General features: G+C 46.0%; 1 protein-coding gene across 3 annotated transcripts in view; it reads right to left on the reverse strand.

Moving 5' to 3' along the window:
- The window catches only part of Upb1 (beta-ureidopropionase 1), a 31,334-nt gene that overhangs the window by 9,171 nt on the left and 1,255 nt on the right, over positions 1 to 20,908 (reverse strand). For all 3 annotated transcript variants that reach the window (XM_027394204.2, XM_027394203.2, XM_027394205.2), the window contains exons 2-5: positions 14,313 to 14,484; positions 11,956 to 12,043; positions 4,582 to 4,676; positions 1,007 to 1,168 (exon numbers count right to left, since the gene is read on the reverse strand). In XM_027394204.2, coding sequence (XP_027250005.1) covers positions 1,007 to 1,168; positions 4,582 to 4,676; positions 11,956 to 12,043; positions 14,313 to 14,484 — 517 coding nt within the window. The remainder of the gene's footprint in view (positions 1 to 1,006; positions 1,169 to 4,581; positions 4,677 to 11,955; positions 12,044 to 14,312; positions 14,485 to 20,908) is intronic.

Raw genomic sequence — 20,908 nt, forward strand, 5'->3', positions numbered from 1 at the left:
CTTCCCTGCCTGAGCTGTGAGGCTGCCACTTCCAGGACCTGATGGGATATAGCTGAAGAGAGGCTGGAGGGCAGTTCTGCTCCCAGAGCTTTTAGCTTTCTATCACTGATTTCAAAACCAGCCAGGTTCAACAGCAACCAGGATATGTACACATCGTGGACCCTGAGCTGAACTCAGGCCCGGCCGGGTGTCTGCAGGGAGCTAACGATTAACCCAGGGGTAAACAGTTGAGGAGGCATCTGCCCCGCTCCACCTCGAGCTGCTACTTAGAAACACCAGCTCTTCTGTCTCCCCTTGTTGACCAGTCTGAGAGCAGCCTAAATCCCCAAACCAAAGATGCAATGTGGGGACTAAGGATGGGCTGGCACATCCCAAACTATTGGTCCTCTTGAGACGTCAAGTTCAAATTCAGATTTAGTATCCTGGCACTAAGTAGAGTTCATTTTCCTCTTTCAAATGCCCTCCCCTGCCACCCCACATCTTGTGAATTGGCATTTACCAATCAAAACAGCCCCTCTCCCAGAATTCTCATCACCTGTGAGCCTCTGGAGTCCTGTGCAACCACCATTGTACACAGACACGTTCAAAGACACCTGGACATGAGTCAGCTGAGATGCCACGTAAGTCATAAAGAACAGCACCCACTAAAACTAGGATCACATCCCGGTTTCCTAGGAGCTCAGAGCCCCTTTACAAGGGCTTCTAGGCATAATCTCATATCTATGCACTATTGTATTTGCATTTTAGTCTATAAACCAATTACCTCAAGGGAGCATCGCAAAAGTCAAATCAAGTTCCGTTCCTGCACACAAATCTGACGTATGTATAAGTCCCATGCTGCTAAAAGTTTTTGTGACTCTAAGAGTCTTGTGTCCACGCAATGCAGGGCAATGTTATCAGACTCTGCAGATACTACAACAATACTACCCTGCAGCATCACACGTCACAGCCTCCCATACTGAACTTCTCCCCGAGGAAAGCCCTCTGAGCTCTAATTAGCACACACCTCATTGAAGTCACCCACTCTGGGGATGTGGTTCTTCCTGGTCTTTCCCATGACCAGTCCTGAATTGGAGATCACCACAGCTGTGTTCCACAGGACTCCCCCGTGATCTCGATCTCGTTCCAAAATCGGAGACACCACCACCATGTTGTGCCTCTTTGCCAGCTGGGGAATTGAAAAACCATTTAGTTCCTCTTTCAGGTAAATTATTACATTTTTTTTAAACTGGAGAAGAATTTAACAATGTTCCTAAATAAAGTACTATGAGTCAGTGTTGTCTTGATGCCTATAACTGGTTATGTAAGAATAACCACACACCTTTAATTCTAACATTCAAGAGGCCAGCCTGGTCTATACAATGAGTTCTAGGCCAGCCAGGACTACATAGTGAGACCCTGTGGGGAGAGGGAGGGAAGGAGGGAGGGAGGAAGGAGAGAGGAGGGAGGGAGGGAGGGAGGGAGAGAGAGAGAGAGAGAGAGAGAGAGAGAGAGAGAGAGAGAATGAATATGAATATAAATAATCACCCTTGTGCAATGCCAGGATGAAAGCATGAAGAGATATAGGCACTCTAGGAAAACATGATTGTTCTTTAATGTTAAACAAAGAACTATGACACAATACCACTTGCACATATATATCCAAAAGACCGAGAAAGCAGGCACCCAGTGAGACAGGTCTGTGTAACGATGGCCCCATAGTCAGAGACACACTATTTGTTATCATTTAGAGTCAAGAGGTAGAAGCAGCTTTACTGTCCGTCATCAGATGAAGGGCTGAACAAAATGTGGCATGCAAAGACAATGAGATTTTATCCACCCATGTAATCCAAGGAATTCCTATCACATGCTGTCAGACTGATGATCCTTGAGGGCATTGTGCTAAATGACATCATCCTGTTAAAGTACAATACCTAATTTTTACCTATAAAGGAGCCCTGGAATAAGGAAATTCTCCACAGCCATAGAAAGTAGAATGTGCTTCTCAGGGGTGCAGGGGAGAGAGACCAGGAGACTCTCTAATGAACACAGTGTTTTAAATTCCTGATTCGAGAGTTCTGATGGGGACAGTAGACACATAGGCAAAAGCATGACAGATAGCAAGCTTTACATTCTTCATACAATAAAAAAAATTAATTGGATTCTTAAGCTACCAAAACCAAGGAAAGGACACACAAGTTGGAAGAGGCCACATTGTAGGGTGTGGTGATTTGAATAGGTACAGCCCCCACAGACTCGCGTGTTTGAATGCTTGGCCTATAGGGAGTGATGCTACTAGGAGGTGTGGCCTTGTTGGAGGAAGTGTGTCACTGTGGGGTGAGCTTTGAGGTCTCATATGCTTAAGCTATACCCAGTGTGGGATTCAGTTCTCTTCCTGTTGCCCGTGGATCAAGATGAAGAACTCTCAGCTACCTCTCCAGCACCATGTCTGCCTACATGGTACCTTGCTTCCTGCTATGATGATAATGAACTAAACCTCTGAAACTGTGAGTGAGTCCCAATTACATGTTTTCCTTTGTAAGTATTGCTGTGGCTATGGTGCACAGGATTGGAAATGCAGACTAAGACAGGGGGTATCCTGTAGGGTAGGAGGGGAAGCTTGGAGATGCATGGGATCAAGATACATTGCAGGCATGTATTAAATTGTCAAAGAATAAATGAAAGATACTTAAAATAAAATGGAGTCAGGTATGGTAGTTCATACCTATAATCCTAGCACTTGATAGGCTGGGGTAAAAAAAAAATATGAATTTGAGACTAGGTTGGGTAATATAGTGAGTTCCAGGCTACTAAACCTAGAGTCATCTAGGTTTCGAGATGTCTCAAAAAGATTTGTGATGTATTATCATTATTCTTCTCATCCCTACCAAGAGACCTTGCCACATAGCCTGTTTTGTGCTCTTATAACAGAATAGCAGAGATCAGGCAACTCATAGAGAACAGAGATTTGTCCTTGGAGTCCTGGACCTGAGGAAGTCAAGCATGCAGCAACCAGCCACGGATGGACCTCTGTGCGTAATCCTCCCAGAGTAGAGGGGAGAGAGGAAGAAGAGACTGACCTTGCTTTATTAACAGAAAAACACTCTGGAGTTACTGATGCAAATCCACTCACAGTGGCTTAATCCCCACAACCCAACCACCTCTGTAAGATGCTGCCTCAGAATCTAAGATGCTTCTTACACTCTTATTTCTAACATAATACATATTCCTAACCCATCAACTTTGGGGAACACATTCAAGCCATAGCAGCACTAAATTCTTTCTGTCTCCAATATGGACTTCAAGACCTGCTGACTGAGCAACTTCAGATGGTCACTTGTCCTCAACACTACCTGAGCCACTGTTACCTGTGACCTTAATGAAGTCCCCTGGTCCCTCTTGATGTTGACAAGTGTTCCCTGGCACCAACTCTCCCTCTAGCCTTAATCTAGGTTTACCAGTGGAAACCGTCCTCATCTGGTCCCCTTTCCTTTGCCACAGCAATGAGTCAATAACTCGATGAGAGGTTTCAGCCACAGCTTGAGAGAACAGATGTTTAGAATCACCATTCTGTACTGATAAAAATCAGTATGGCCGCTAGGCGTTGGTGGCGCACACCTTTAATCCCAGCACTCAGGAGGCAGAGGCAGGAGGATCTCTGTGAGTTCGAGGCCAGCCTGGTCTCCAGAGCGAGTGCCAGGATAGGCTCCAAAGCTACACAGAGAAACCCTGTCTCGAAAACCAAAAACAAACAAACAAACAAAACAACAACAACAAAATCAGTACAGCGATGTTTCTGCCCCAGTCTCCCTTAAGCATAGTACCAAGTCTCTATGAAAACAGAAACAGGAAAGTGTAGTCGGTAGAGCCGAGAATAAGGATGCATTACCACCAGTAATCCCTTGACTAGCACAGGTTTTTCTGATGGCGGTATTACTGACATAATTTGCACAGCACAGAACCATTCTTTTAAGGTGTATAAATCACCAGTGTTTAGCATATTTCCAGAGTTGTGCAATTGTCACGGCAAGCTAATTTTCATACATTCTGGTCACCCCTCATGCGATCCCTACACCCTTTAGCAATCACTTCCCTTTACTCACCCTCTTGCCCTGACCTTTTTTTCTTCCTGTCTTCAGAGATTTGACTATTCCGGACAGTTTGTATACTTGGGATCAGATCACACGTGTGACAAGGTTTTAATCGGGAAAAATGAAAACCAATTTCTACACCATCATATAGACCGTGTATTGAAGCTTTGGCTGAATTACACAAATGGCACATGGGACGGGCAAAGGTATGGAAAAGATAAATGTCCCTTATCCCCGAGTGTTAGCCCTGCCACTGGCCAGATTTTCCATGCAGTTACTCCAAATCATCCCTCCCTGGGCTGTGGCTCTGTCACCAAACAGAGTCAAGGAGGGCTCTTGTAGCTCTGAAACTATGACCTTAAGGGAAAGTAGACCCTACAACAATAAAAGTGGTGAAGTCCCATCTAATCTCATCTGGTAAAACAAGCACAGGGGAACATCTGATGGCTGCGGTTGTGCTCTGCAACCTGTGTGTGGGTTTGCCAGCCCCCAGGCACAGTTCATGTGTTACCTTCTGACAGAACCTGGTCGTTAGCCCATCCTCTGCCGACTCAGCAAATTCCGTCCAAGGCAGTTTTTCTCGTGTACAAAAAGCAAAGGGCATATCTGTAAAAAAGAGAGAAAGGTTAGAAATGAATCACACGGTCCCTAGTGAGTGTCCTGAACCCAGAACAGGCCACCACTGGGATCTTTCTTTTCCTGGGGACAGAGAGACCTCTTCAGAAACAAGCTGTTTGATGATACTACAAACATTTGAAAACTGCTGGGCAGGAGGCACATGCCCAAAGATAAAGGCGCTGACTCTAGGATCTCTAGATAAACCTTGCCAGGGCTTTAATTCAGTGGAAAGATTCCATTAAACTGTGTTTTGTTTGTTTATTTGGTTTTATTCTGCTATGTGTTTCTGTGAGGGGGTGCTGAGTTCAAACTCCGGTCTTCAGGCAAACTAATCACTCTAGCTAGCACCACACTTCTGCTTTTTTGGTGCTAAGTATTAAACCCAGGGCCTTATGTATGTTGGGCAAGTGCTCTACCACTGAATCCCATCTCTGAAGCTAAAGTCGCTGGCTTGTATTTGCTTTTCCCCAACACGGGATACATACACATATAGGAACGGTAGAGAATGTATGTCATCCCCATACATACGATGCTCACAACAGCTCTTTTCAGGTCAGAGGGATCACATTGGTTGTGGACCCTGGGACTCTCAACTGTGTGTGTATGATGTTGTTTTACTAGCCCGGGCACGTCTGATGGACTCTAATAATACAGTTATCTTTATGTCTACCACTGGGCTATGCATACTGATCTCTCGCCATGGTTAAACATGTCTTCCTTGTCCTGGAAGCAGCTTGGTTGGAAGGGCATCCATCCAGCATACTCAAGGCTTAGCTAGAGTCAGACTCCCCACTACAGAAAAACAAATGCTCTTCACTACTAGTCGGGATGAGGGTCCTGCTGCATACTTCCTGGGAATTCTGGGTTCGCTCTCTTCATTGTTCACACTCTCTGCCCATTGGCCCTGGTTGTTTCCTACTGAGCAGTTTGGTGTGTTGCTATTCATTTGTTTTTTCTTGATTTGAAGTACTGCACGTGTTGACTGGGCCCATTCAGGTTTTTTGTTTGTTTGTTTGTTTGTTTGTGTTTTGAGACAGGGTCTCTCTGTGTAGCCTTGGCGGTCCTGGAACTCTACAGACCCCTGAACTCATAGAGATCCACCTGCTTCTGTCTCCCAAATGCTGCACCACTGCCCAGCCCCATTCCGTACTCTCTAGCTTCCTGTCTTACAGAAGCCCATCTCATTTTGTTTTAAATTGACCAGCCAAATGGATGTTTGCTGTTGCTCTTCTGGTTCCAAACTGACACACTTTGAGAAACACGTCACCCCATGACGTGGCCTGGTTGTGTTTAGCTAGCATCAGCATGGAGTTCGTGGCCTATTTAGGAATCATGACAATAGCCAATGGTGACCAAACATAGGGCCTTCCATAAGAATGGGCAGCTCAACTCTCAGGCCCTGCAAGGCTGGTGGGATCCTTTTCCTTTCACATCAAACAAAGAGAAGCAACAACTTTACATTCCTCCCAGTCTCAGTAAGCCTGATCCGAAGGCTACATCCGAGCAAGCATGCTACAAATAGCACTGTCAGCTACCCAGCTACACAGCAGGCAAACGATGTCGCCAACAGCGTCCAGGAAGCCTTGGTTCCAGGCTCAAGATTCCCTAACGTCCTTTCAGTCCAGACAAGAGAGCTATTTTAAGGAATACAGCAGAAGAACTGCTAATAACAAAAATATTCCCTAATGACCACTAATTCTCAGCTTCCAGAACATAAGAAGTGACTTAAGTGTCCCCGGAGAACAGTACTTCCCATGCTGATTTCATTGCAAGTTGTTAAGGGTTCCAAATTTCTGTTTCCCTTTGAATGGTTTCTTTTCCTGTATACATAAATATCCTGATGCAAATAAATTTGCCAAAAGAAGATATAGAATGGAGATTAAAGGAAGCCAGGGGCTACAAAATCCGAGCTTTTTTTTTTTTTTTTCAACTAGAGGAGGAAGGGTTCCACATTCTCAGATCTAGCATTGAGTCAGCCTCATGACTGAGATGTTACATTGTTCTTAAGAACTGCTGGCCTAGAGGAAAACATACTGATTACACAAGACAGAGTGCTATACTCCTGGTATCTTGGGCTCAGGGGCTAAGGCAGATGGTCCTGAGTTTGAGACCAGCCTGGGCTACAAAGAGAAACCCTGCATCAAAAGAGCAAAGCTGATGAGATAGTTTATGGTCTTGGAAGGTGTAAGGTGTATTAGTTACTTTATCATTGCTGTGATAAAAATATAACCCTAAACAACTTACAGGAGAGTTGATTTTGGCTTGCAGTTCCGGAGGGAGAGTCCATGATGGCCCAGGAGGTATGGCAGCAGGTAGGCAGAGCAGGAAGCTGAGAGATCACATTTCTGATCTCACAGGAAGCAGAGAGAAAGAGAGAGAGAGAGAGAGAGAGAGAGAGAGAGAGAGAGAGAGAGAGAGAAACAGGAAGTGGGCCTAGGTTGTAATTCCTCAAAGCTGGCCTCCAGTAACCTACTTCCTCCATTAAGGTTGTACCTTCTAAGGTTCCTTGCTTCCCCAAACAGCACCAACAACTGAGGACCAAATGCTCAGCCTTCTGAGCCTATGGGGGACACTTCTCATTCAAACAACCACAGATGGCCACACTAACAGGACAGGGTACCAACACTGCCTTAGGGAGTCCCCAGGGTCTCCCAAATGAGGAAGCACCTCTGCTAGGCATTGATGGTTGAGCATTAATTCCAGAACCAATAAAACAAAGAGTTGGTTATATCATCCAGCATTTGTTTTAGTGGGTTTTCTTTTTTGTCTTTTTTTTTTTTGTCTTTTTTTTTTTGTACATTGAGGATTACTGTAGTCACTGTAGATAAGCTGGGCACAGGGAAGTGGGGATCCAAAAAACAAACAACAAACAAACAAAAAACCCAACACATGCAAGCCATGGCTCCCCGAATCTTAGAGTCTAATGGACTCTACAGACAAGAGTCAAACAAGAGTGGAGGGATCAATGTAGCAAGAACAGGGAGAATAACATAATGACCACCATGACCTTTGTCCTCTGTCTCTTCTTGGCAGGAGGGTAGATTTTTTTCTAAAGAAACTGAGCAGTCTGAAGGAAGTCATCAGGAGACACTAACATTGGAATTACCTACGCCAGATCATCCTTAACAGCACTCAGAGAGTTAAGTCTCTCCCTGAAAGTCGTAGTTGAGTTTCAACTCTTTAGTCCTCAATCTTTACAATATAAGCAGATGTAAGGAAGGGGGGCAGCTTAGAACAAGAAGGGACCACACAAGCAGACAAAACGTTACTTAATTTTAGCAACCTTGGAGGTAAGAGAAGATGTCGCAAACACGGGACAAGATGGAGGTGTGATGAAACAAGGACTTTCAGAATAGAGGGACTCCCACGAATCAGGATATGACAACAGAAAGGAAAGAATGAGGGCTGGGGAGCTGGCTCATTGGTAAGATGCACGTTCTTCAAGCAGGAGAGCCTGAGTTTGGATTCCTAGGGTCCGTATTAAAAAGCTGAGTGTGCTAAGAGAGGTAGGGACAGAGACAGGCAGATTCCTGAAGCTCGCTGGCCAGAAATCTAGCCAACTTGATGAGCTCCAAGTTCAGTGAGTGTCCTGGCTGGCTTTTTGTCAATTGTCACAACTTAAGAGTTATCTGGGAAGAGGAACCTTGATTGAGAAAATGCCTCCATCGGATTGCCTGGAGGCAAGTCTGTGGTGATATTTTCTTGATTAAGGATTGATGTGGGAGACTACACAATCCTTCGGGAGGTGGTTCTGAGTTGTATGAGAAAGGCTGAGCTAGCCATGGAGAGCAAGCCGTGAAGAGCAAGCCAGTAAGCAGTGTTCCTCCATGGTCTCTGCTTCAGTTCCTGTCTTCAGGTTCCTGCCCTCAGCTTCTGCCCCAACTTCCCTCCAGGATGGAATCTAACCTATAAGATGTAATAAACCCTTCCCTCCCCCAATTGCTTCTGGTCATGGTGCTTACTGCAGTGGTAGAAAGAAATTAACTAATGAAGAAGTTGATACCGTGTTTTGGGATATTTGTACACTGTGTGAAGATGTATTGCTGTCATTGGTTTAACGATGAGCTGAATGGCCAATAGTTAGGCAGGAGAGGATAGGCGGGACTTCTGGGGAGAGAGAGGCAGAGGAAGAATCTGGGCATTTGAATTTTGCCTGCAAACTTGGAGCAAGTTGGACATGCCATACTAAGGAAAGGTAACCGAGCCAACGTGGTAGAATGTAGATTAAAAATATGGGTTACTTAAGTTAGAAGAGCTAGCTGGAAAAAAGCCTAAGCTAAGGAGAAGCTTTCATAATTGATAATAAGTCTCTGTGTCCTCTGTGTCATTATTTGGGGCTGGTGGCAGAAAAAACCCACTATAGTGCCAGGAGTGGGCTGATGCTGTGACAGATGCTGTGTTTTGAAAGAATGTGGATGGCTTTGGGACTTTGGACTAGAAAAGTGACTTCAAACTAGAAGCAGAGCTTATGGGCCATCCTAGTAGGAGCTTGGAAGATGGGGCTGAACTTGGAAGAACCAGCTCAAGAGGTTTTAGTGGAGAGCAATATTAACAACTGGGCTGGGCTAGAGAGTGTACCTGTGATAGTCTAGCAAAGAATGCGGCTGTTTTCTGCCCTTCCATGAGCTTGCCTGAGGATAAATTTAAAAGGAATGGACACATTTCTTTGGTAGAGGAGAGTTCAAGACAGCGCATAATGACTCCGTCATGTGGTTATTAGTAAGCACTCCAGTGCAGGTCTGCGTTAAAGAAGAGAAAGGGGGGGGGGCAAAAAGAAACATGAAATGTACAGCTTGAAAAGTAGAAGGACAAAGCAGAAATGCAGAAGGAAAAGGAGGAAATCCTGGGACGAGGCTAGAGACAGAGCCTAATGAAACATCAGGAACCGAGTATAGAGAGATGACAGAGAAACAGAAATGTTAAGTAAAAATATAAGACAACATTTAGTTTAGGCTCATCGGCCCAAACTAAAACTCAAAATAGCATCATGTGCACTAAAGTTCATGGCACCAAATAACAGCTCAGTCGTTTATTACTTTATTCTGGAAAGATATGGCAGCCAATTTTCCCCAAAGACCAGTCATCCCCTCTGCTTACACACACACACACACACACACACACACACACACACACACACACACACACACACACACACACTCAGAAGGGCCTCAGGGGTACCCACTCAGTCACCTTTTTAGTCCCTAGTTTACAAGGAAAGCGGCCATGACCTGGCCAGTCCTCTCCAAACTTTCTGTTTGGCTCATCTGAACACTTTCTTTCTCTTTTTCTGGAGAGAAGTGGAGCCTGATTCTAGAATAAAATTAATTAAAAACTCTAAAATAGCTGGAGTGGTGGCTCACACCTTTAACTCCAGCATTCGGGAGGTAGAGGCAAGTGGATCTCTGTGAATCTGAGGCCAGCCTGGTTTACACAGAGTTTCAGGGCTATGTAGAGAGACCCTGTCTCAAAACAAAACAAAACAAAACAAAAAAAAACCAAAAAACAAACAAAAAACCAAAATTAAACCTCTAAGATTACAATTTTTTTTTTGGCAAAGAATAAAAGAATGCAAGAAAACAGAGAAAGACCCAAGAATATATACTGAAGATTCCTCTAAGCATTTAGAATAATAGGGTGCACACATGGAACACCCTTATAAACCTGTAGCAGTATTAGCAAAACCAAAAGACCTACTGCATTCCAGAGAAGAGTAATCAAACCAAAGACAGCTAATGGGTCACAAATCTAAGCAAAGTTGAGCTGGTCAAAAGCACTGGAGGCCAAAGCAACAAACTTGCAAAGATAAAGAATTCCTAACCTAGAATTTGATATTTGGTGAAACTATTAAGCAAGTTGTAAAGACACAGATTTTCATACCCGCAGGTATCAAGAGGCTTATCTCAAATGTGCTCCTTAAATAGAAATTCCTAGGGTTATTCCTAGTGAAAGAAGATCCTGGGCTATTTCTAAGAGGCCAGCAGAGGGTGCAACTAATTCAGACCAAAGCAATTGCAAGCGTGTGGATTCCTTGAGATGAAATTGATAGACCGCTTAATGTGTCTAAAAAGGTTAAAGGGATTTAGAAACTGATAGAAAGTGTAAGACAGAACTTGGATGTAGAACACGATGCAAATTTTAGGGAAAACAAAGTGATTTAGGAAAAAATGGCTTGGCAGAGCCTGAATGGGGATAGGACAGGGAAAGTGTACATGTGTAGAGGACGGTTATGTTTACCGTGGTAAAGGGCTCACAGATGATGCAAAACTGAAAAATTAGGGGACTGGTGAGATGACTCAGTGGACAAAGGAGCTTGCCTGACAACCTGAATTCAACCTATAGGTGCTACATGCCGGAGGGAGAGAGCCAGGTCCTGCAGGTTGTCCTCTGACCTCTACATGATAAAAACCTGTGCACACATGTGTGTGCGTGTATATATACACATCACACATAAATGTCTGAAAAGCTGAAAATTAAGAAGTAACGACAGAAACCAAAGGATAGTCCCAGGGAACCCACTGAGTGTTGAAAGAACACTTTTTTTTTTTTTTAAATTTTTGATACCAGATCACGGACTTGTTTTATTTCTCTGACAAATAAAACCTAACAAATAACATGAAGAAAAGGTACATAGCACCAAAAAATGTATACAACAGAAGACTCAGTCTTATATAAAGAGGACAGCCAGGGGGCCCTGAGCTGCCATTAGGAGGTAAAGGAGACTAGCTGGAAGGAATTCACAAAGGCCAAGAAGGGTGTGAGTGACGCTCAGTAGGGAGCGTGAACTTAGCCTGTGCAAAGCTTGATTCCCTGGGGCTAACAGAGAAAAGGTAACACTGTTGGCTTCTGGTGACTTCACCTGGATCCACAAAGATAGAGGGAGAGGGAAGGGAGGAAGGGAGGGATGGAGACAGAGAGCGGGCTCCTTGGTTTCTAGTGTTGTTAAATACATTGTCTAGCCCAGCCATCTTGGCACACGCTTGTAATCCCAGCACTTGGGATGCAGAGGCAGGCAAATCTCTGAGTCAATGCCAGCCTGGACTACAAAGTGAGTTCCAAGACAGTCAGGGCTATACAGAGAAACCCTGTCTTGAAAAACAAAACAAAACAAAACAAGAAACCCACCACTACTACCACCAACAAACAAGCTGACAGAAGCAAAAAGAAAGGAGATAAAAAAGCAAAAACAAACCCCTCAGGCAGCAGACAGTCCTGAGAGACTGCATAGTGGTTTCAAGGTGGCTGAGAAAGAGTCGGGATAGAGACTTACTCCATGCCTCCTGGAAACAAATAATATTGACTCCACACATGGCAGCCACCTCAACAATAGACTCTATGCGCTTGTGGAGGGCAGAGACCTGGCGATTTAAAAAGCAAGGGTTAGAATACATTCAGTACAATTGGTGAAACAACTTAAAAGAATTTACCCCAGTGCTGATAGAACAACAGAACTCCCACCAGACCATGTGAGAGGAAGGAAGAGGGGGGTGGGGAGTTTAGTGTTTGTCATTTTCAGCAGACTAAAACCTTTCAAGACAGATGGAAGGAAAAAGCAGCTCTGGGCTCCCACAGATATGGACTCGGGTCCTTCCCCACCCTTCACCCTCCCCTTCCTACCTCACCTACCCCCTTGTGATGGAGAAACAGCATCTTTCTCACAGTGTTGCTGAACGGTGTGAATGAATATGGCTGTACTTGCAGTGTGTAGGGCAGGGGTGTGTCCATGCACAGATACACCTCCTCCACACCTCCCCCCCACACCCTAGGCCAGCTGCTTTCAGAATCCAAGGCAGGTCCACCCTGGGCCATCCTGCATTCAAGGCTTCAGTGGTTTCCCTCTGCCACTTCTGCTGTCCTGTACCATCTGGCCTTCTGGTTGGCTTAAATCTTAAATGGACTGGGATGTGCTCTTGGCCAGGGGTGTGTGACTTCCTCCTCACCCCAGTCATCCGGAGGATGTCACCCCATCCCACCTCACACTCTGCAAACTCTCTCAGCCCTCTGTGGACACCCCAGTGGTAGTACTGTTCCTACCGTGGTCCTCTGCCGTTTGTCACTCAGAGGACCCTGTAGGCTCCTTGCTGGTGTGTGTGTGTGTGTGTGTGTGTGTGGGGTATACTTGTTATTTGTATCCTCCACACAATGTCTGCTTCCTAGAAGACACTCAGACAAGTTTGTTCAGAGAATGTTGGAGGAGGGCTAGCTGACACCCCCAAAAGCACGTTTGTTCCTGTGTTCTTAGTCTCTTCCCAGGAGGCTGGGAGCTCCAGTCAGGCATGTGACACTACATTTGCTCAGAGCCATCAGCACGCAAAGCATACTTCTAGGTACAGTCGGGCTGAGAATGTCCCTGTCCCTGAAGCCTGACAGTCTAGATGACAAATTTGTTCACAAACAACAAATCCGGAGAGAAAGGTAAACGGAGAATCACATCTTGTGTGTGTGTGTGTGTGTGTGTGTGTGTGTGTGTGTGTGTGTGTGTGAGTGTACTCGCTTTTGGGATCAAACCTACAGTCTCACATATACCAAGTGAATATCGCTGACTTATGCCCTCGTCCCTGTCATCTTTTAATAGAACTGGGACTGTGACTCTGTGCAATAGTGCTTGCCTAGCAGGCTGAGTCCCTGGGCCTTTTCTCCAGAAACCACACACACACACACACACACACACACACACACACACACACACACACACACACACACAAAGCCATCAAAGTTCCAGCAAAACCCTTTCTTTTAATACCCAGCTGTGACCAGCTGTATTGATGTGGGATGTCCTTCTGTATGCTGCAAATATATATGTGTGGCTTTAATTGGTTGATGAGTAAAGCTGTTTTGGCCTATGACAGGGCAGAACATAGCCAGGCGGGAAATCCAAATAGGGTTATGGAGAGAAGGAGGGGTAGAATGAAGGAGATGTAGTGTAGCAAGACATGAGGTAACAAACCATGAGCCTCTGTGGTAAAATGTAAACTATTGGAAATGGGTTAATTTATATGTAGAGCTAGTCAGTAAGAAGCCTGAGCCACTGGCCAAACAATTATAATTAAGACAAAGCCTTGGAGCTATTACTTGGGAACTGGTGGGTGGGTTGAAAAAAACCTCCAACCGTACTGTATAAATAAACCACTTGCATCTGTGTCATGGTGTTTTAGGGAACTGTAAAATATTACCACATCGATGAAAGAATGTCTACCCTATTCTCATAACCTACGGGACTTTTGGCAAACAGACGTCTGGGCACAGTGAGCTCCTGGCTTTATGATAAGCAGAGAATCATGGGTATGATAATGGTGAGGGCATCCTGGCAGAGGTGGCCTTGGACAGGAAGCATCCTGGGGAGCAAGCTCCAGCTGTCAAAGGGGGCACGTTCCTGGTTGGCGAATGAAAGCTCAGGTCGGGAGTGGTAAAAGTGGCTCAAAGGTGGGTGGAAAGATGAGGAAATTGTGAGAAGAAGACAAAAGGAAGAAGCAGAAGAGCTGGGGACAAGACTGGAAGGAACAAGAAAGGACAGAGAAGTGACCCAGCCCTTCGGGTGTCTGGGCTACAGACCCCCGGGACAGCCAGCCAGTGACTGTAGGAGCCAGAGCCCGAGCCCGGTTAGATGCATATTGTTAGAGCCTGCACCTGTTCTGCCACAGGGGTGGACGTGGGCAGCGGTATTCTGTTCTGCACGAGCCCCACACGCACGATCTGGGGGCATCTCCGCTGCTCCTTGGCTGCTTCGAACGCATAGCCCTTCAATTCGAAGTTTCTCTCTGCTGCAGTTTCTAGAGCTTTTCTGGGCAGATCAAGCTTCCTGAAAAGGCAGGAGAGAAGAGAAAGAGGATTTTGAAGAGTCTGATTTATTTACACCCCGCCCCTTCCCAACACAACCTGGGTGTGTGTGTGTGTGGGGGGGAATCAGAGATGTAAAGTGTGGGCTTAAAATTGGTCCCAGCACTGACAAAAATTCCCCTGCCTCTCTGTAGCTGCTTATCAGATAAAGAAGAGTGCCATCTGTCTACATGGTCAAAAGACCTGTAGGGCGGTAGGGCTGGTATGTGAATGGATACTACACGGGTTTGTCAACAGGGAGGCTCTAGTTCCAGGAGGCCTGCCCGGGCCTGGCAAAGGGAGGAAGTGTTAACTATCAGCAGGCTGGTGTTTAGAATTACAGAGGATCAGGGCAAAGACTACAGTCCTAGCGGCCAGCCCAGATAGGAAGGAATTGGCTCCCCCCAAAATGTGTTTGAACCAGGATCAGAGGGCTATGTGGATCCTAGGGTTTGGGCCAGCTGTGCTACCCGAGAGGGGATAGGGGGCTCAGGAGACAGACCTGACGGAGGCCAGGAATGGCTAAAAGAGAGAGAGAGAGAGAGAGAGAGAGAGAGAGAGAGAGAGAGAGAGACAGAGACACAGAGAGACAGAGAGAGAGAGAGAGAGAGAGACACAGAGAGAGAGAGAGAGACAGAGAGAGAGACCTGTACTCATTTGTCCCTCAGGAAGCTGAGTTTCAGGAAGTCAGCTCAGAGCCTTAGATACTTTTTCAGCCAGCTCCATACCTGGTGCTGGGTGGGAGCTGGGTGGATGCCTACTGGGTGCTGGGTGGGTTTGACAGGGTGCAGGTGTAAATGCTTATCCACATTTGTGGTTCATCGCTAGCTGCTAGAGGATCATTCACCTTCTACCACAGAGACTATGGGTCAGGTCAGGCAGCAACTACCTCCTGGTGCCTGCTGCATGCCCAGGCCTGGGGTAAAGCCCCAGGGGCACAGTTCACGGCCCAGGGCCAGGAAGGGCTTACCATCTAAAGGCAAAATGATTATGAAATACCAAGAACACATCAAAAAATAACCTGACAGGCATTACCTAATAATAATATTTCTCTCCTACTTGAAGTCAGTCTCTTAAAGACATTTCTTTCAAAATCACAGCCCTGTCAGCCCAAGCCCCCTGTCTCCACCCCCTGGCAGGAGCTTTCCCTGACAGCTGTGAGTTGGGTTCCGCCCCTGACAATCAGCCTGCTTTTCAAACAGACAAGGCTCCCTTTCCTCTGGCAGGTTAGAAATAGCTGCGGTGCCCACACCTGGCCTCTCCTCCCTGTGACTGCCTCAGAGTCCTCCCACCCTTGGGTGGAGGGGACCCTCTTGTGGGTGTCTGTCCCTGAGGATGGTGAAAACAGCCCCACAGCTTCCCAGGAGTTACACACTGAGGGCATGTGGACACCGTGTCACAGGGAGGAGGAGGAAGAAGAGGAGGAGGATGGCTCTGTGTGTTGGTTTCCCCAAGGCCCAGGAGTCAGGTTGCCCCTCCCACAGCATCCTGTGGGCTCACTCACTGGTGGACATCTCTCTCAATCACAGCCCACAGCTGTCTGTCTTCCGAGCACCGCCATCCTCTGTGTTAATCTCCCCTTCCTCCTGAATTCCATCTCAGTCCATTGCTGCCCCCACCTCTGCCTTCCATGAGCCTGAGCACGTGATCATTCCCAGCTCTCTTCCAGCAGACACTCATCCCCCTTGGGCCTGAGGGGAGGCGGGCCAGGCTGCCCATACTGTCCATCTGCCTTTGGTATGGGGTTCTGCATCTTTTTGGTGACCCCACCTATTTTTCTGGTTACCGTCTGTAAGATCTCTCTGTCGCTCCCCTGCTTCCATGCAAGATTTCCAGGTTTACACTGGAGGCGAGGGTCTGATTGGGAGGAGTCTTCGGGACACCGCATGGACACTGTGAATGACTGACTGTGCTCCTCCCATCATTTGAGATACTGAAATCCTAACCCCTAAGAGGGCCTAGAATCCGAGTAGCTGGTGAGAGCAGATCCCCTACAAATGGCCTTAACACTTCTATTAAAGTCCAGGATAATGTGGCTTGCCTCTTGACCACACATTCACAGAACAAGAAGTTACAATTTATAAATCCACCAGACTCTAACCCTACCAATGAATCTCGAAGCATCTCAAGGCAATAAATAGATTTCTCTGAAAAGCTACCCACTTGATGATTTTAAAGCCCAGAAAAAAACTTCGATGGGCCCTGATCAGTCATAGCCCATGAAGGAGTAGAACCCAGACGATAAGCGTTTATTCAGCTCTCTCATACTGCATACAGCTGTCTGTCCCTGTACTTGAGTGGTTCTCAACCTTCCTAAAGCTGGGACCTTTTAGTACAGTTCCTCATGTTGTGGTGACCACCCCCCCCAACCATAAAATCACTTTGTTGCTACTGTACAACTATAATTTTGCTACTGTTGTGAATCATAATGTAAGTATCTGATCTGTTGAGAACCACTTCGGCACTTGCTTTCAGGTCCTCTGCCTCTCTTGCTATGAAGTAGAATCTCAGCTCTCCTTTCCTTACCCCCACTTCGAGGAGGAAGGCTGGTACTTCTCATCCTGGCTCCAACACACACGCTGCTGGGTCCCTCTCTGCTTACTAGGGTGGAGGCAGGCCTGGCCTAAGCCCCAGCTTTCTGCCTTCTCAGCAACCTCTCACTTTGGGAACTTCATCTCTCTTCCTGTAGTGGGTCTTTGCCCTTAGTTCTCTAAGTCACTAAACTGGAGCACTGCAACAAGGGAAACATGTTTATGAAGGGGGGGGGCGGGGAATGAAAACCAGGTCTTCTCCGAGCTTTAGTTCCACACCTCAAAGGCAGCTCTCTTAATGCTGTGTGTGTCTTCCAAAGAGGCGCGGGCAATGACAGATGCAATGGCAGTGACAAGTGGCAAACGTAACAGCAGCATTCTGCATTCTCTGCTCTTCATCTTGCCTGTTTCGTTTGATAACATAGAGGCATGGGGGCAGAATGGTCTTTCTATGTGAGAGGCTGCATAGATTACTTCAGTCCCCTATGACTATAGTGGACCTGGAAGAGTCCCATCAATCACCTCGTGACATCCTAGTTGTCATGACATGATAGTGCATTATGTTACTGTGTTTGTAGTGACCCTGATATAAGCACACACAGTATAGCTAGTACAGCCAGCCATATAAAAGTCCAGCATGTACAGTTATGTGCAGAACATAATGCTTGATCATAATAACCAGTTAATAACCAGTGTTACTGCCTTCTGTAAATGATTCGACTTTAAATTAGAATGGACCATGATGGTTAATATAAAGCAGGACACTGTGTCGCACCACTAGCAGCATCATAGCTCATGTTCATAACCCTCTTGAAGGCATCAAGTGCCTGTGTTAAAGGGTTACAGTTTAGGTCAGTGGTCCCTACTTATTGTGCTGGCTGCTTTTTGTCAGCCTGCTGCAAAAATCTAGACGTATCTAGGAAGAGGAAATCTCCATTGATGGAGTGCCTCCATCAGACTGGCCTGCAGGCAAATCTGTGGGGTAATTTCTTAATTGATGATTGATGTGGGAGGGCCCAGCTCACTGTGGGCCATGCTACTCTAAGGCAGGCTGTCACAGGTTCTCAAAGAAAGCAGGTTGAGCAAGCTATGAGGAGCAAGTCAGTAAGCAGCACCCCTCTGAGGCCTCTGCATCAGCTCCTGCCTCCATGCTCCTACCCTGTTTGAGTTCCTTTCCTGACTGCTTTTGATAATGGACTGTTATATAGTTGACTTCCCTTCAGGCTTGACTGTGAGCTATAAGCCGAATGAAACCCTTCCCTCCCCAAGCTGGTGTTTGTCATTATTTTTATGACAGCAATAGAAAGAAAACTAAGACATCTAGCATGTGACAAATCGGCCAAATTCCATTCCTACTACCACAAAAGGAAAACATTAAGAAGGGGAGAGAAGGGAAGGGGAGGGAAAGGGAGGGGAGGGGAGGGGAGGGAAGGAGAGGAAGAAGTACCATGGCAAAGGATTAGTTTACACCATCTAGGTTGGTGTAAGTACCCTCTGTCCAGTAAACACAACCACGAAATCACCTATTTTGTGATGACCACGCTCCTATTGATAAACAGCAAATGATACACAGTCTCAATGTTCTTCCCAGTGTTCATAGACCCATCACACTCACCACTAATGGTGACTGGGTCTCTCCCATTTAAAGAGCAGAAGACGGTGAGTCTGTGCACACCCGCTCTCCCCTTATCAGGACGCTTCCACACACACCCTCATCTTGGTTCTTTGTCTCTCTCTTTAGCCCCATTCTCTGGCTCCCACATCTTAGGAACCACCCTGCCTTTTCATCACTTGAGTCAAAACTATCTTCGTCTAACAGACATCTCTGTGTCATCTGAAGTCACTTCCCTGTCCAACTTGGAGTCCTCCCACCTATTCAGTTGTACCCCAAATTCTCTGCTTCCTCTGACCTCTTTAACATACATGTCTCTAGCATTCCTTTTGGATTTTTTTTCCCATGCTGTATTTGCTCTTTGTCCCTCTGGAATGACCCTCTGAGCACAGTTCCCAAGCTCCCAGAGATCCCTGTGAGACCCTCTGCCACACAGCAAAACAACCACTGACATTTCCACCTGAGACCTCATGCATGCCTATAGGAGACTGAATGTGGCCACATCTTTTTGTCATTTGTTTTTAGGAGATCTGGTATTGGACACACACTTGGCTATTAAAATTAACCATCACAAATGAAAAAACTGGTATCCTTTCTAAACAAAGTGATCAAGGGTTGAACCTTTAAGCCCCAATAATGTTGCATCCTATCATATTCACTGAATAGGATCTCCTGTTTTGATGACTTCTGGTGAACAGTGAGTCCATTTTCTTCAACAGTTCCCACTCATCAAGTGGTAACGACAGACGTTTTACCACGGTTGCTACTGCTTCCAGAAGATTCTACCAGACAAAGCTGTTGGCAGTCTTCTAGTGAAGTCCCTATTGTGGCTGACCAAAGAGCCCTGCTTTGGCTGCCAAGGCTTCATTCTGCTCAATATGATATTCCTGAAACCTCACGGATTTTCTTCGTGTCATTCCTTAATATTTCTATAAGAAATGTCCTGAACATTCAGGTTTCACTTATCTTGTGAAGTCTTTGACACAGTCAAGAAAGTGAGTTTCTGGTCTGGCAGTGGTGGGAGCACACCTTTAATCCCAGCACTCTGGAGGCAGGGGCAGGCAGATCTCTGTGAGTTCGAGGCCAGCCTTGTCTACAAAGTGAGTTCCAGGACAGTCAGAGATGTAACACAAAGAAACCCTGTCTCGATCCCCACTCCCACAAAAGAAAGAACTGAATACTAAAGTTCCCAGGAGCTCCTAAAAGCATTTGGTGAGATTCTGATATCTGTGTGGCCACATTCAGCATTCACCTAACATGCAGGAGACCCTGAGTTTGGGTCTCAGCAACACCACCAAAAAATAAACAAAAAGTATATCCCTCCCAGGGCAGGAACCCTATGTTCCTAATAGTTCCTCCAATGTCCTAGGCAAAAATAAGTGAGCAACAAAAGTTGAAGGGATTAATGAGTGCTTCTTGGTTCTGTTCTCTGGGGATCTCATCTGCCTGGTATGGGCAACACTCACTCATGTAGCTCTCTCACTTGACAAATATTTACTAAGCATTGTCAGCCCACTGAGCACAGCAACAAATCTGGAGTTACGATGATTTGGGGAAGTAGCCGTGTACAAACTGGCTTCTGAGGAACACAAGAGAGTTAAGTGGGAGGAGTTTTTAAATATTTTAAAGACAGAACCATTCTCTAGCTTCAGCTGGAAATTCTCCCCAAGAGCACAAGAATTAAGCATGCCTGGTCACACCTTAAGAGATAAAATGTGAAAAGGCTGTCAGGGAAACAGGACCCAAGAAAAGAATAGAAAAACAAGAGGGGGCCCTTGTTCAGTAACTGGGAGCCAAGCCCCAGGGTTAGGGCCTGACAGTCACAGGTTAGCACTGGTTAGCATTTTAACCTCCATTACAAACATGCCCTGCTCTGTGGTTCTCCAAATGCTGATACAATCCCTCTCACTTGGTAGTCATTGACTTGGCCTCCCCTCTACCCAGAATGTGTAACTATCACTTTTGTGGGAAACATTTCTGTTTTCATAATGTCCTTCGATTTTACCTCTGATGCCAACAGTTATCAGTTTCATGATAACAAGCTCACTTTACCTTAAAACAAAGCAGTTGCCACCCTAGAAATTGGGCCAGGATACTCCTTGCTTTAAGGAAATCTTTGGGAGTTTCAATTTCAGCACTTCTAGTGTGACTAATTTGCTGCTGCTGTTGTAGGGTTTTGTATGGGGCTGTGCAAACCTAGGTCTCCAGCATGCCTGGCACGCCACTGAGCTACACTGCCCGCCCACATGACTGACTGGTCTTGT

Source organism: Cricetulus griseus (genome assembly GCF_003668045.3).
Source record: "Cricetulus griseus strain 17A/GY chromosome 1 unlocalized genomic scaffold, alternate assembly CriGri-PICRH-1.0 chr1_0, whole genome shotgun sequence".
NCBI classification, from domain to species: domain Eukaryota; kingdom Metazoa; phylum Chordata; class Mammalia; order Rodentia; family Cricetidae; genus Cricetulus; species Cricetulus griseus.